Raw genomic sequence first — 15,623 nt, forward strand, 5'->3', positions numbered from 1 at the left:
CATTGTAAATCAATTATACTTCAATAAATACATTTTTAAAAAGACCCCCAAAATGGTTGGGTCTAAGTGCTCATATACTAGGCTGAACTAGTTTCCCTGGCGGCTCAGATGGTAAAGAATTTGCCTGCGATGTGGGAGACCTGGGTTCGATTCCTGGGTTGTGAAGATACCTTGGAGGAGGGTATGACAACCACTCCAGTATTCTTGCCTGGAGAATCCCCATGGACAGAGGAGCCTGGTGGGCTATGGTCGATGGGGTTGCAAAGAGTCTGACACAACTGAGCCACTCAGCACAGCTCTAGGTTGAACAGAGAGTAGTAACTGTGAAAAGGTAACTAAAATACATGGGGCTGCTCAAGGAAGATAAGGGTTATTTGAACAAGGTTTGTTTGTACTGATTTCTCTTGGCATCTTCTCCCTGTCTGTGGAGATAAGAACGTTTCTTTCCTCTTGGTACAGAGAGGGTATCTTTCACACTGGAGTTTTGTCTTCTGTTTTTAGGAAGGAAAAAGGAAGTCAGGGCGCCTTCTTGCATTTGCTGTTTTTAAAGTAATCTAACTCAAAATAATCTTATGTCAAACTAGCTTGTTTGGGCATATTCTACTGCCTTTTACCATCCAGCTGCTGCTGCTGCTGCTAAGTCACTTCAGTCGTGTCCAACTCTGTGTGACCCCATAGATGGCAGCCCATCAGGCTCCCCCGTCCCTGGGATTCTCCAGGCAAGTTAGTAGCAAAACAAGAACTGGAAGTTGGTCCTCCTCACTTCCGGTCTGCGGTTATTTGACTACAGCTCAGTTTCCTTCTCACGGCAAGCACTCACCCGCGGTGACTGTTTCCTTGGTGGTCTAGGAAGCACCAGGCCCTGTGCTCGAGGCCTCTGGGGTTTCTCTTATTTTGTGGATGAGGACTCAGGTTCAGAGCGCTCTATGGATTAGTAAATGGCAACTTCACGTGCAGTGTGTGCTAAGTTGCTTCAGTCATGCTGGACTCTTCCTGACAGAGTTAATAACACTGTACCCAACCAGTCCATCCTAAAGGAAATCAGTTCTGAATATTCATTGGAAGGACTGATGTTGAAGCTGAAACTCCAATACTTTGGCCACCTGATGCAAAGAGCTGACTCGTTTGAAAAGATCCTGATGCTGGGAAAGACTGGGGGCAGGAGGAGACGGGGACGACAGAGGATGAGATGGCTGGATGGCATCACCGACTCAATGGACATGGGTTTGAGTGAACTCCAGGAGTTGGTGGTGGACAGGGAGCCTGGCGTGCTGCGATTCATGGGGTCGCAAAGAGTCAGACACGACTGAGCAACCGAACTGACTGACTGATTGTATATTTGAAAGTGTGTAAGAGGGGAGATCTTTAAAATTCTCATCACAAGAAATAAATTATTTAACTATGTGTGGTAATGGCTGTTAACTAGACTTACTATGGTGGTCATTCTGCACTACATACAAATATCAAATCACAGTATTCTACACCTGAAACTAATATGGTGTGATATGTCAGTTTCATCTCAGTTGGGAAAAAAAGTGAATTCAAGCTCAGGTCTCTAAAAGTGAGTCTTAGTCGCTCAGTTGTGTCTGACTCTGCAGCTCCATGGATTGCAGTCTGCTGGGCTCCTCTTTCCATGGAATTCTCCAGCAAGAATACTGGAGTAGGTTGCCATTTCCTTCTCCAGGGGATCTTCCTGACCCAGGGATCAAACCTGGGTCTCCTGCATTACAGGCAGATTCTTTACCGTCTAAGCCACTAGGGAATCCCACTTCCTGGTCTCTGAGTCTAGTGCTATTTCTACTACTCTACTAAGCTGGAGTCTTTGGAAGTATTTTATTTTTCATGGGTTATACTTACTTCTTACTGCTTCACTATATGTTGGGAATAAACGAGACACATACACTTTGTTATTTTTACCGAGAACATTCTTTCCTTCTGGCCTCAGTCTGTGGTCTCCCACTCAGACTCAATTATTCCCCTCAATTTTGACCTCCTAGGTTCTAGAAAGGCTTGAGAGGTGCTTGCAGCCTGCACACAGGCATATTCCTGTCTCTGCTGCTGCCAGTGAATGTTCGGGCAGGGTGGGACCTGAGACAGAGTCTAATGTCATCCCTTCGCTTTACAGATGAGAAAACGGCATCCTTAGATGCTGCGGAGACCTGCAGGGAAGGTGAGTATGGAAGACTGGCAGACTCTAACCTTCATCCACTCCATCAGCAGTCCTTGAGGGCGGGGGAGAAGGGGAGGGAGGGATGAACTGAGAGAGTAGAACGGACATATATACACTGCTGCTGCTAAGTCGCCTCAGTCATGTCCGACTCTATGTGACCCCACAGACGGCATCCCACCAGGCTCCTCTATCCCCGGGATTCTCCAGGCAAGAGCACTGGAGTGGGTTGCCATTTCCTTCTCCAATGTATATACTACCCTGTGTAAAGTAGATAGCTAGCGGGAAGCTTCTGTATAGCATGGGGAACTCAGCTCGGTGCTCCATGATGACCAGAAGGGTGGGATGGGGCTAGGTGGGAGGGAGATTTAAGAGGGAGGGGCTGTATGTATACATATAACTGATTCACTTCATAGTACAGCAGAAACTAACACAATGTTGTAATGCAATTATCCTCTAATAAAAATAATAAAATGTGTAATTTGGGGTTGATTAAAAGAGAAAAAAAAAACCATTGCAGTCCTTATCTCATTCCTGGGTAAAGATGTGGCACCAAGGACTTCCCCAAGGGTCCAGCAGGTAAGACTTCTTAATTCCAATACAGAGGCACAGGTTCAATCCCTGGTTGGGGAAATAAGATCCCACATTCCATGAAGCACAACCAAAATAGATTTAAAAAACAAATGTGGAACTCAAGTTCAGAGGAGTGTAAATCCAGAGGTTCTGGATTTACTTGGATTAGCTGTGAAACAGCCTCCTTTCATGAGAAGATTACAAAGATTCCAAGTGTAATCTTTTCTATTAATGGACAAGCAAATAAGTTTAGTACTTTGAGGGGTCAAAAGTTCACAGAAATATGGCCAATCAGGGTCATTTTAGTTCAGGTGGATATAGATTCGCCTTGGACTACACTCTACCAACACTGCATTCAAGGTCTTAGCAACATATGGTTAGGGTACGAAGCAGCTGAACAATGCCTCATAAGAGTCCTTACTAATGAAGTCTGGTCTGGCCCCCACCAAGGGCTGGCCTCCCACTCAACTGCAGGCAGGCTAGGACGTTGACAGCTGATGACCAGGGCATTGTTTCGGGGCAAAAGATGGGCAGAGAGTGAGGAGCATGGCTGAGAAGCAGGGCTGGAGTGAGAATTGAGTCCATCTGCCCACCTTGGGTCACCCCTGGGGGGCCTGGCAGGCTGTGGGGAGGAAGGGATGCTTCATGATGTTTTGATGACATGGAGGAGCTGGGTTCCCATGTGTCAGCAAGAAGCAGTATAAGCAAAGGTGTTGGTGAGTGAGAAATGACACCACACGGGCAGCAGGGGTCCCCAACCTCTGGGATCTAATGATCTGAGGTGGAGCTGATGTAATAACAATAGAAATAAAGTGCACAATAAATGTAATGCACTTGGATCATTCCGAAACCACCCCCTCCCTGCAACACACACCCCAAGTCTGTGGAAAAATTGTCTTTCACCAAACCAGTCCCTGGAGCCAAAGGTTGGGGACTGCTGTCCTACAGTTCAAATAAAACCTGCTGATTTTCCCTCTGGTTATGCGTAAGACTGATGGGATAGGAGAGGTCCAGTCTTAGGGGCTGTTGTTAGCCCAGAGCCCAAATCCAATGTGCATTATATGATCATCACAAAGCATTAGGCACACTTGAGGGACATTCAAACTGGGTTTAAGTATCAGGTCAGGAACACCAACGAATTCATAATCATTTATTGTGAATCACTCATAGTTTACACATTATTAATGGCAAAAATAACACCGTTAAACACCTGCTGGATGAAGAACTTTATTACGACAATCCCCTACTGGCGTCACTTCTTTTTCAAAAATTTGAATTTAAATCCTACATCTTCCCTATCTTTGACGCACTATCTTCGAAGTGCTCTGATGCCAAACTATAAGGCTCTCTTTTGCTCTAACATCTAACACAAAGGGCACGCTGTCCCATTAATTCAACATGCTCTTTACAAGGCAACTTAACACACAAAGTTTTTTTAAAATCCAGAGGCTACATAATGATCACTTTATGTCTTGCTGCAAAATCAATGAAGGCCGCATGCAGGTGAAACATTTGTCGACACTGAGTTCTAGATAACTGTTGGTTATTCAGATCTGATGACCTGGTGTGGAAAATTAATATGCTTATTTAGCAGGAGTAGGTAAAGTACATGCATCAGTGGCTAGGATCAATTAGAATATAAATTAGGTGTCTAAACATTTAAATGAGAGCTTCATTTGAGCTTCATTTGATGTCTGGCACTTCTGAGTTCTACACCTTAAAATGACAATAGCAAAGAGAGAATGAAATCAAACACTTAAAACAGGCACTGATTTATAGGGTCAGCTGGACGGACAGCTCAGGACACAAAACTAGCTGGGCGGTGAACAGACCCCTTGAAGCAAAGAAAGTGGAACATTAACAAGCTGGAAACGGGGCAAAAAAACAAGAGAGCCATTTCCTGTATTCTCATTTTTTAACATTTTCAATTTTCTTACTTTAAAACAACAACAAACACACACAATAATTACAAAGCAGAAACATTCTTTCCTGACTACTTAGACCCTCTCTTTTGTCTTCCACCCTGCCTCTCTGCTCCTTCAGATAGTCTGTTTAAAAATAAGGTTGGGTTTAAAACAGAAAACAAAGGCTCTCCTGAATCACACTGAAAGAATATGAAATTCCTTCATCCTGTCAGGGTTAACATCACGTACAAGTACAAGCACATGACGATGTATGTTTGAATGACATGTTGTAGCTATAGCGATTAAATCACATGTCCGCGTTCTAGTGTTAAAGCATAGTTACACTGACTTAAAAAATTCTTTTCATTGATAGTTTGTATCTTGACATTATTTTGAGACCAACGAAAAAATCCCCAAACTGCGTGGATTCTGTTCTCTCCCCAGCTTGCGCCCCCTCCCACGATCCAATGAACAAGAGAAGTGTAGTAACAAAGGCCATGAACCGAGGCGTCGTTGACAGCGGGCGCAGGTGAAGGGTCCAGAGTCAGGCGCTACCGTCTCCAGTCCGGGCTTTCCGGGCTTCGATCATCTGCTTGGTTGCCCGTTTGCGGTCAGTGGCTAGCCCCAGCCAGCACATGAAGTCAATGAACCAGGTGGTTGGGTTGAAATTTAAGCCAAATTCACTCGCAGAGTAGTCAAAGGGAAAGGTGTGATGGTAGTTATGGAAACCTTCACCTGGAAGACAAAGTAGGCTTGAAATAACACTATCAGCACCTCTCTGCAGAGTTTTTAAATGCCACGAGATTGCAAGACATTGTGTTAGGCTCCATGGGATACAAAAAACTTACAGAAGGTCCCCTAGTACAAACCTGCAAAGATGTGTTGTATGCCATCTGTTGTACTATGCATGCATTTCAAGGTACTGGACTGTAATGAGAGATGCTTTATTTTTTGTTTGCTTTTTATGTATGTATTATCTATGTGAAAAGTATCAGAGACCTATTACAGTTCAGTACTATATAGCCGATTGTGTTAGATGGCTATCTAGAGTAACTTTGTTGGACTTCTGAACAAACTGAACTTCTGAACTTGCTCTCGGAACAGAACGTGTTTGTATGTAGGGGACTTACTGTACTTGCCGTCTGCCCTTAGGGAGCGTCCACTGAATTGGCTAGACAAACGATAGGAACAGAAAAATAACAATAAAGTTATCAGTATAAAGTCTCAAGATGAATCTTCCCTGTGAACTGGTGACATGCTCCCATGACTTTAGAGCTGTACTTCGGAAGCTAAATGCCGAATGGCTGATAACAGATCATTTTGATGTATGTTCATAAAAGCAAAATAGCCTCTGTCGACTGAAGGGCTTAAAGGAAGACTTCTTAGGAAAGCTCGGAAGAGATAAATGATCATTGTTCCCATAAGTAAGTGAATTAAGGAGCTGGATCTTTAAATATCCAAAATCTGCCTATATTACTCTTCCCTTCACAGAGAGTAACTTTTCCTCCCTTACTGCCTCTCCCCCAGGGTGTTTTGAGGAGGAGTCTCACATCTTTTTTTCATTTTTTTCAAACAGTTTTATTGAGATGTAATTCACCATACAATTCACCCATTTAAAGTATCCAAGTTAATGGCTTTCAGTATATTCGCCGAGTTGTGCAGGCATCCCCACAACGATCTTTATAACATTTTCACTACCTAAGAAGAACCTTACTCCCTAACGATGGATGGGTGTTGAGACCCATCCATCCCCCCATCCTTCCAGTCCTACTTTCTTTCACTGTGATGGTTAATTTTACATGTTAACCTGACTGGCCAAGGAGTGTGCAGATTAACCCTTATTTCTGGGTGTCTGTGAAGGTGTTTCTGGATGAGATTAACATCTGAAGCAGTGGAGTCAGTAAAGTAGACGGTCCTCCTCCGTGTGAGTGGGCATCAGCCAGTCCCTTAAGAGCCTGGAGGAAGGAGGAATTGCCCCCTGTTTTCCGGACACACTGATTGAATGTCTATTTCATCTTCTCCTGCCCTCAGACTGGGATCTGCATCATCAGCTCCCCTAGTTCTCAGGCCTTTGTTCAGTTCAGTTCGGTTCAGCCGCTCAGTCGTGTCCGACTCTCTGCGACCCCATGAATTATACCACTGGCTTTCCAGGGTCTCCCACTTGCAGATGGCAGATGGTGGGACTCAGCCTCCATAATCTCACCAGCCAGTTCCTCATCACAAATCTCCCCTCCTTCCCCTGCCCTGTTCCCATAAACACACACATACACACACAAAAACAGAATACATCTCCCTCTATATGGATATATATTGGGTTGGCCAAAAAGTTCGGTCAGGTTTCCATACGATCTTACAGAATATACCCAATATGTAGGTAGGGAGAGACTTATTATAAGCAATATTATATATGTAATTGCATATATATATTCCAGTATCCTTGCCTGGGGAATTCCACAGACAGAGGAGCTAAGAGTTGGAGACAACTTAGCAACTAAACTACCATGTATATATATACATCGTCTCTGACTCTTTGTGACCCCAGGACCGTAGCCCGCCAGGCTCCTCTGTCCATGGATTTCCCAGGCAAGGGTACTGGAGTGGGTTGCCATTTTCTTCTCACACACACACACACACACACACACTGTCACAAAGAGTCAGACTCAACTGAGCAACTTTCATGTTCACTTTTCTTGAGAACCTTTACTGATACACTCTCTGTAGACTGGCTTATTTGAACATTTCTTGTAAATGAAATCGAATAATATGCAGTCCTTTGTGACTGGCTTCTTTCTCTCAGTATACTGTTTTCAAGGTTGTAGCAGGTGTCAATACTTCCTCTGTTTTTATTGCTGAAGAGTATTCCAAGGTATGGGTATACCACACTGCATTCACCCTTTCATCAGGTGAGTGACATCTGGTGTATTTCTACTTTTTAGCTGTTATGAATAATGCTGCTATGAACACTCATATATAAGTTTCTATGTGGACATACATTGTCTTTTCTCTAGGGTATAAATCTAGGAGTGGAGTTGCTATATCCTATAGTACTATTTTTAACCATTTGAGGAACCAACAGATTCCTCCTTTACTTCTTAAGTGGCTACTGGTCATCATACAGTTCTTCTATTGACCACATTTGGAAGATTCTGCTGTACGATGTGTCCATCAGATGGATCAGTCTGTGGTCTGCAATTTTCTTTTTAATTTAGGTCTTTTCTACCCTGCCCCTCCACCCTCATCATTCTTGGACTAGAGTTCTAGAGTTTCCCCTATTTTTCAGAAACAGGCACTGTTCTAAGAACTCTAAACATATCCCCCAGTCTCCCATATGGCTGGTGTGACAAGAGTCTTCTAATGACCTTTATCAGGAAAGCTGACTGAGAGTTCAGTGTAGACCTGGAAAGCTTTCAAGCCAACGCCCAGTTTTTCAGGACCTGTGTCATGGCCACATTCCTTGGGTTTCCTGGCCCACCATCCCCTATGTAAGGTGGTAACAGATGTATGGTGCCCACTCTTGACCACTCTCAGAGTCACCACTGGATGTGGCTTCCCTCACCACAGTACTTATTAAAGACAAAGCATGAGATGAAGAGAAAACAACAGGAGGGATCAGGAAGCTCACACTTCTCTCTGCTCATCAAGTTATTCCCAAAGCTAAATCTGGTGTTTATTCAACTTACATTGCTCTTGTCAACACAAGATTCCTAGAGTCTTAATGAATGGGTGACCCTTACACCATGATGGCAGAAATTCACTGCAGAGTGATGCAGAGACTGTTTATACTTAACAGCAGGAAACTTCCTTCCTGGGTTTGGTCTCGAGCTCAAGCTCAGCTTATACAGAAGCCCGAGATGCTTCTATCAAGACACAGCTGTGCTTAGTCGCTCAATCATGTCCAACTCTTTGCAACCCCATGGACTGCAGCCCACCAGGCTCCTCTGTCCATGGGGATTCTCCAGGCAAGAATACTGGAGTGGTTTGTCATGCCCTCTTCTAGAGGATCTTCCCAAACCAGGGACCGAACCCAGGTCTCCCACATTACAGGCGGATTCTTTTACAAACTGAGCCACCAGGGAAGCCCAAGAATACTAGAGTGGGTAGCCTACCCCTTCTCCAGGGGATCTTCCCAATCCAGGAATCACACCTGGGTCTTCTGCATTGCAGGTGGATTCTTTACCAGCTGAGCTACCAGGGAAGTCCTGGTAACATTTATTAATCACTTATTGTGTGCCAACCACAGGGCTGAATTCTTCAAAGGGTATTAATGCTTATAATCCTCACATCACTCAGCTAGCTGCTATGATTAACCCTACTTTAAAATGAGGATGGCAGGTCACAGAAGGGACAAGTTATTTGCCTAAGACCATTAGGCTAGTAAGGAAAACAACATCCCTGAAGGCTTGCTGCAGTGCTGCAAACACTAGGTATTAACTCATCTAACCCTTTGGTGACTCTGGGCGAAGGTCAACGCTACTCTTATCCCCACTTTACAGATGAGAACACAAGGTGGGGAGGAGCCAGATAACTTGCCCAGAGATTGAGCAGAGGAACCAAGCCCCAACTAAGCCTGTCAGACTGACTCTTAACCATTCTGCGGTCCCATGAGATTGTCAAGGTCCCACTTCTCTCCATCCCTCTGTTTGAGGGCCTTTTTTAAATGGTCAGCCAAACGTTGGACAGCTGAGGCTAAGAGCGGTCAGGCAGTTTGAGAGTGACATCAACTGCTACTCCTCCTTTAAGGAAATGGCCAGTGTAAAAATAAATAGCTGCTAATGTTTCCGTCTATGGGGTCACACAGAGTCGGACACGACTGAAGTGACTTAGCAGCAGCAGCAGCAGCAATTACTGATTACCTACTATGTGCCAGGCACCATACTAAGCAGATGATATATAGTATCTTATTTAATTCTCGTAACACCCTTGAAAGTGAAGTGTGAGTCCCTCAGTCGGGTCTGACTCTTTGCGACCCCATGGACTGTAGCCCCCCAAGCTCCTCTGTCTTTGGGGATTCTCCAGGCAAGAATACTGGAGTGGGTTGCCATTTCCTTCTTCACGGGATCTTCCCCAACCAGGGATGGAAGCCGTAACACCCTTATGAAGCAGGTATTCCTGTTTCCATTTCACAAATAAGAAAGCTGCAAACCAGAGAGTCAGAGGCTCGTCCAAGAGCCAGCATCCTAACGCCAAAGCCCAAGGCCATTCCAGTCCACTCCACTCCCTTGCCTCCCTTAACATGTCCCGCAAAACCCCCGAGAGGCCAGGAAGGTCTGAACATCCACTGTCCGCAGTGGTTCCCACCCGACACTCACCGATGGCACCCAGGGTGACGAGCGGGTTCTGCCGCGGACTGATGTGCTTGTCATAGGGCCGGTTTCCGTACATGTGGGCGACGCTGTTGACCAGCCAGGTGACGTTGAGTGAGATGGTGTAGCGGAGGATGGAGGCCAGGAAGTAGGAGTTCCACAGGCTCTCTCCCCAGATGTACCAGGGCACCAGCGTGGGGACCACGAAGCACATGAGCACCACGGTGACCTTGTAGTACCTGGGAAGGGGAGGAGGTCACGCTGTCATGGGCACCTGTTGGTGGTGGTGGGGGAGTGAGCAAACTGCAGGGGGAGTCAGGAAGGATGCCAGTCAGCTCCATCAGCTGTTGGACCCTGTTGTGTGTCTCTGTACGGGAGTCACAAACCCATCCACCTACCAGGGCTAGGCAGGTAACACCAACTTGAGAATTAGGGCAGGCGGAAGTTACAGGAAGTGGTACGACCCACTGCAAACTTCAGAATTTTAAGTATTAAACAATCGGTACAGGTGAAACCCATGCATCTCTGAGCTACACGCGTCCTACAAGCCACAGTTTGATGGCTTCTATTTCTTTCATCAGTCAGTCAACCCGACAAACATTTTTTTTTTTAACCATAATTTCAAGAAATATCCAATATTCTTTGAATACTTTGCAGGCATGTGAATCTGTTTTAATGTAGCTTGGGGAAAAGGTAAACAACCCTTCCTTAAATGTTCTCTGTCCATTTGCAATTACATTCCAAACCAGCATAAAAATAAACAAGTATATGAACAAACATGGCCAGTATAAAGCAAAGATTAAAAATAAACCATCAATAGTTTGATTGCTGGACTTGTGTACCCAGCAAGTGTTTCCTGAGCGCCTCCTGTATACCAGGTCCCAAGGGATAGTGGTACTAAGACAAGTTGGATAAGAGTCCCTGCTCCGGTCGTGTGAAACCTTTGGCTGTGTGGGACAGGCTCTTAGAAGGGACATGAAAGGGCTGTGAAATGAAAATGTCCAAAGCTGCCTGCTCCAGAACTTCCCTGGAGGTCCAGTGGTTAAGACTCCACGCTTCCACTGCAGGGGCCACAGGTTCGATCCTTGGTCAAGGAACTAAGATCAAACATGCTGTGCAGTTTGGTCAAAAAATAAAGCAACCCCTGCCTCATTCCAAAACAATAAAACAAAACAAAGCTGCCTGTTCATAGCTGTTTTCTCCTCGGTTTTCCTTCGGCTGACCCAGCTCGTGGGAGGCCTCCGTTAAAAGGCACATGTATGAACCGGGACGGGGCACAGCTTGAGGAAATGAGATGTGGGAGGTGGAAGAAATCTGACTTGAGTCCAGGTCTGATTCTTCACGGAAAACAAGCCTCTCTTTGTTCTTTCACTCTTTGTGTACACAGTGAGATGGTTCCCCAAACAGAGCCTGAGGAAAGGGCTTGTCTGTGGGTAGTTCATTTGGGGAAGTGACCTCAAGTAACAGGAGTGGGCAGCTGGGAAGAGGGAAATGAAAGGAGGGAAGAGCCAAGCTGGGGGCGCCCACTGCTGCGGGACCTCCATGGGACACATAGCTCGGGATTCTCTCTAGGAATGAAAAGGGGACTATTTTCCCGTTGGCTCCAGTTCCTCTTTGGTCAAGGGGTCTATGTGGGATGTCAGCTCTCTCACACTTTCAGGTTTGCTTGGGTCAGAATGGCTGAGTGTAGTCAGGGCATCTCAGGTGGGGGTGGCAGAGAAGCCAGGGCAGGAGGTAGGCAGTATGGCTGGGCATGTTGCTGGTGAGTTACACTTGCGCCGCAGGTGGCTGCAGGAACAGCTGGAGTGACACGGTGGGCTGGGAGTATGAGGTGGGCACAGGAGGTGTCCAACACAGGCAGGAGTCACAGCACCACATGGGGTTCCTGGGAGGAGCAAAGACTAATGCAGCGTGGGAGCTCAGCTCGGGGCTCTGTGATGACCTCAAGGGGTGGGATGGGAGTGAGATGGGAGGGAGGTCCAAGGGGGAGGGGATATATGTGTACACACAACTGATTCACTTTGCTGTACAGAAGAAACCAACACAACATTGTAAAGTGATTATACTCCAATTTGAAAAACACTAATGGACAGGGAGGCCTGGCGTGCTGTGATTCATGGGGTCACAAAGAGTCGGACACGACTGAGCGACTGAACTGAACTGAACTGAACTGAATACCTAATGGATACTATGTGCTTACTATGTGTCATGGCTATTCTGAGACCCATCCATGTATGGGCTCATTTAATTCTAACAAAAATTTAGAACGAGGGGACCAGTAGTATCCTCATTTTACAGATGGGAAAATTGAGCATTTTATAGGTTATATAGTTGGGTCAAGGTCACCAGGCTAATAAGTAGTAGGACCAAGATTCAAATCCAGGCAGAACCACTTCAGAGACTATCAGGCTATTCTGCTTTGCAAATAAAATCATGTAGGTTTTGCAGATTGCTAGCTGCATGTAAGGTTCAGTTCCCACATAATTATCACTGTTTTTATTGGGCAACATATTAATCCATCAGGCTTCCCCTGTGGTGCTAGTGGTAAAGAACCCACCTGCCAATGCAGGAGACATAAGAGAGAGGGGTTCGATCCTTAGGTCAAGAAGATACCCCAGAGGAGGGCATGGCAGCCCACTCCCGTATTCTTGCCTAGAGAATCCCATGGGCAGAGGAGCCTGGGGGGCTGGAGCCCATAGGGTTGCAGAGTTGGACATGACTGAAGAGACTTATCACGCATGAACATTAACCTATCAGCACCCATTTCGGCATAAGATATGACTGCATTTTAGTGGAAGGAGGGTCAGATGAGTGGCTGTAGTTGGAGGGGCAAAGACAACACACAGTGAAGAAGAGATTGTTGGTCTGAGTCTGGACTCCCAGAGTCCGATGCAGAAGGCTTTTGGGGAGATGTGTGAAGCGAGGATGGCAGAATAGGCCTGGGGAGAAGCTCATGCCCAGTGAGCCCTGGCAGATTCCGTGGAGCCGGGTGACTCTTTTAGAGCTCTTATCCTGGATGGAAAGGTGCCACCGCATCATCCAGCCCCTGGCCTCAAGGTGCCTCCTGGGCTGGGTGAACCTGTGCACAAGGGCAGCTCCCCAGAAAGGATGGCAGCTGGGGTGGGAGCATCACTGAGAGGAGATCTGCAAGAAGCACGCAGGCCGTGGCCAAGGGTCCTGGGAGCTTGTTGGGGGTGAGTGAGGAGAAGCCCAGAGACGACGGTCTGCAGTGGCTGTTCGTCTTGGGTGCCTCTGGGGAGGACAGGAAGCAGCTGACTGTTGTCCGCAGGGCGTCCTGCAACTCGGGTGGTTCCTTCCATCCCTCCACTCTGAGTTATAATCCAGTACCTCTGAAAGGAGCCTCTCGAAGTCCTGTTCTTTTTTTAAAATACAGTTCCTTCCTTCCTTCCTTTCCCGACATCAAGGCTTAGCTGCCCCATGGCATGTGGGATCTTTGTCCCCCAACTAGGGATCAAACCCATGTACCCTGCATTGCAACTTGGGTTCTTAAACCACTGGATCGCCAGGGAAGTCCCCCTAGTCCTGTTCTGAGCCACAGTCTGGGGCCCTCATTTTGCTCCTGGAAAGGAGACAGAAATCATGTATTGGCGGCTGACTCTGTGCTAGATGCTGGGCTAAGTGTGCCATAGGCTTTCTCTCGTTTACTCCTCGCCATGGACTCAGGATGGACATACTCTGTCAGTGAGGGTGCTGTGCCATGGTGCAGAGGGGCTGTGGTTCCCCGGGGAGAAGCCTGGCCCTTGCCATGACTCTCTTGCTTTGCCCCCACCCTATGGAATCCACCGTCTCTGGTTTGACTGCAGCCCACAGGCTTCGGCTTCAGTCTAACTGTTCTTCCCTCTCAGGGGATTTCTATAGCCCCCTTGGACCAGGCAGGACGCCCCAGGTTATTGTACTTCTCAGAGAGAAAGGATGGCTATAACTTTTGAAAGGGAAATAACAAGTGTTAATGACAATGTAGAGAAACTGGAACCCTTATGCATCACCGATGGGAATGGAAAGCGGTGAAGCTGCTGCTGCTGCAAAAAATAAAAGCTTCTCAAAAGATTAAATATCAAATTATCATCTGATCCAGCCATTCCAAATCTATTCAGAAGGTTGGAAAGCAGGGACTTGAACAGGCATTTGAACACCAGTGTTCATAGAAACATTATTAACAATAGCCAAAATGTGGAAACAACCCAAGTGTCCATTTATAGACAAATGGATAAACAAAATGTTGTCCATCCATACTATGGAATACTATTCAGCCATAAAAAGGAACAAACTTTTGATACAAGTCACAACATGGATGAAACTTGAAAATATGAAATAAACCAGGCACAGAAGGACAAATATGGTACGATTCCACTTATACAAGCAACCTAGAAAAGGCAAATTCATAGAGAAAGTAGACTAGAGGTCACTAGGAATTGGGAAGGAAGAGGAAAGGAAAAGCAATACCTATTGCTTCATAGGTATAGTGGTTTTTTTTTTTGAGAGTGATGAAAAAGATTTGAGTATAAAAGTGAGGGTAGGTATACAACACTGTGCTATGTGCTAAGTCACTTCAGTCAGGTCTGACTCTTTGTGACTCCATGGACTGTAGCCCATCAGGCTCCTCTGTCTATGGGGATTCTATAGGCATGGAGATTCTACTGGAGTGGGTTGCCATGCCCTTCTCCAGGGGATCTTCCAGACCCAGGGATCGAACCTGGGTCTCCTGCATTGGCAGGTGGTTTCTTTACCACTAGCGCCACCTGGGAAGCCCACATACGACACTATGAATATACTTAATGCTACAGAATTATATACTTATGAATGGTTAAGATAATAAATAGTATGTCGTGTATATTTTACCTCAATAAAAAAAGAGAGTGCTGAAGGAACATTTTCCTTGATAACAGAAAGGGCTCAGAGGGAAAGATGGCCTCTCTCATTTTCATAGTGTCTCCTGGACCTGCTCCACTGTCACAGCCCTTGCGACAGTGACAGGAAGAAGGATCAGAAAAAAAAGGAGACCTCTTAGGTTGACAGAGCAGAAAGATGGAAAGACTCTTGAACCACCAAACTAACCAACCCTAGAGTGGCTTTATCCCTGAGGTTATTACTCTGGGACAAGACAGGCGAGTCAAGAGGTTCTGTGGAGTAGCCAAAAGCCTCCTAGCATAATGTAGTGGACACTATGGTGAGGCATCCAGATTCCTCTTAGGATCAGAGGGCTTCATCTCCCAGGCAATGGCAATGCTGTCTCTGCCCAATGGAGTCATCTTGCCCTAAGTCACACCTTCTCCCAACAACCCCATCCAGTGAGTGACCTAAAAGGGCAGAAGTCCATTACCCAGGTAGAGTATACCACCGCTCCAACTCACCATGACTCTGAAGAATATACCACTTGTAGGGCTGGCTGAAGCCTCCACTGAGACCAGTCTAGGCCCAGTTTCTTCCCTTCCCCAATCCTGTTTCTGTCCCTTCTTCCACAGGTGTTGACCCCAACAACCCTCCCCAGGAAACCTTCTACAATGTAATATCCATCTCAGAGGCAACTTCGGGGTAAACTGTCTTGCCACAAGGATAGACCGCTGGGCCTGTGGAGTGAGGCATAAAGGCAGACTCTCCAGAGTCTAGCACAGAGCCCTGCACAGAGCAGGCACTCCTAAATATGTTTACAGGAAC

At 46.2% G+C, this 15,623-nt stretch overlaps 1 protein-coding gene across 1 annotated transcript in view; it reads right to left on the reverse strand.

Moving 5' to 3' along the window:
• Window positions 1-3,877: 3,877 nt before the first annotated feature.
• Window positions 3,878-15,623, reverse strand: part of SCD5 (stearoyl-CoA desaturase 5) — a 178,395-nt gene continuing 166,649 nt past the window's right edge. The window contains exons 4-5 of the mRNA XM_088836421.1: window positions 9,954-10,186; window positions 3,878-5,379 (exon numbers count right to left, since the gene is read on the reverse strand). Of these exons, the coding sequence (XP_088692547.1) occupies window positions 5,189-5,379; window positions 9,954-10,186 (424 nt within the window). The 3' untranslated portion in view covers window positions 3,878-5,188. The remainder of the gene's footprint in view (window positions 5,380-9,953; window positions 10,187-15,623) is intronic.

Source organism: Moschus berezovskii, chromosome 5 (genome assembly GCF_049115385.1).
Source record: "Moschus berezovskii isolate FMDL1 chromosome 5, NW_MosBer_1.0, whole genome shotgun sequence".
Lineage (NCBI taxonomy): Eukaryota > Metazoa > Chordata > Mammalia > Artiodactyla > Moschidae > Moschus > Moschus berezovskii.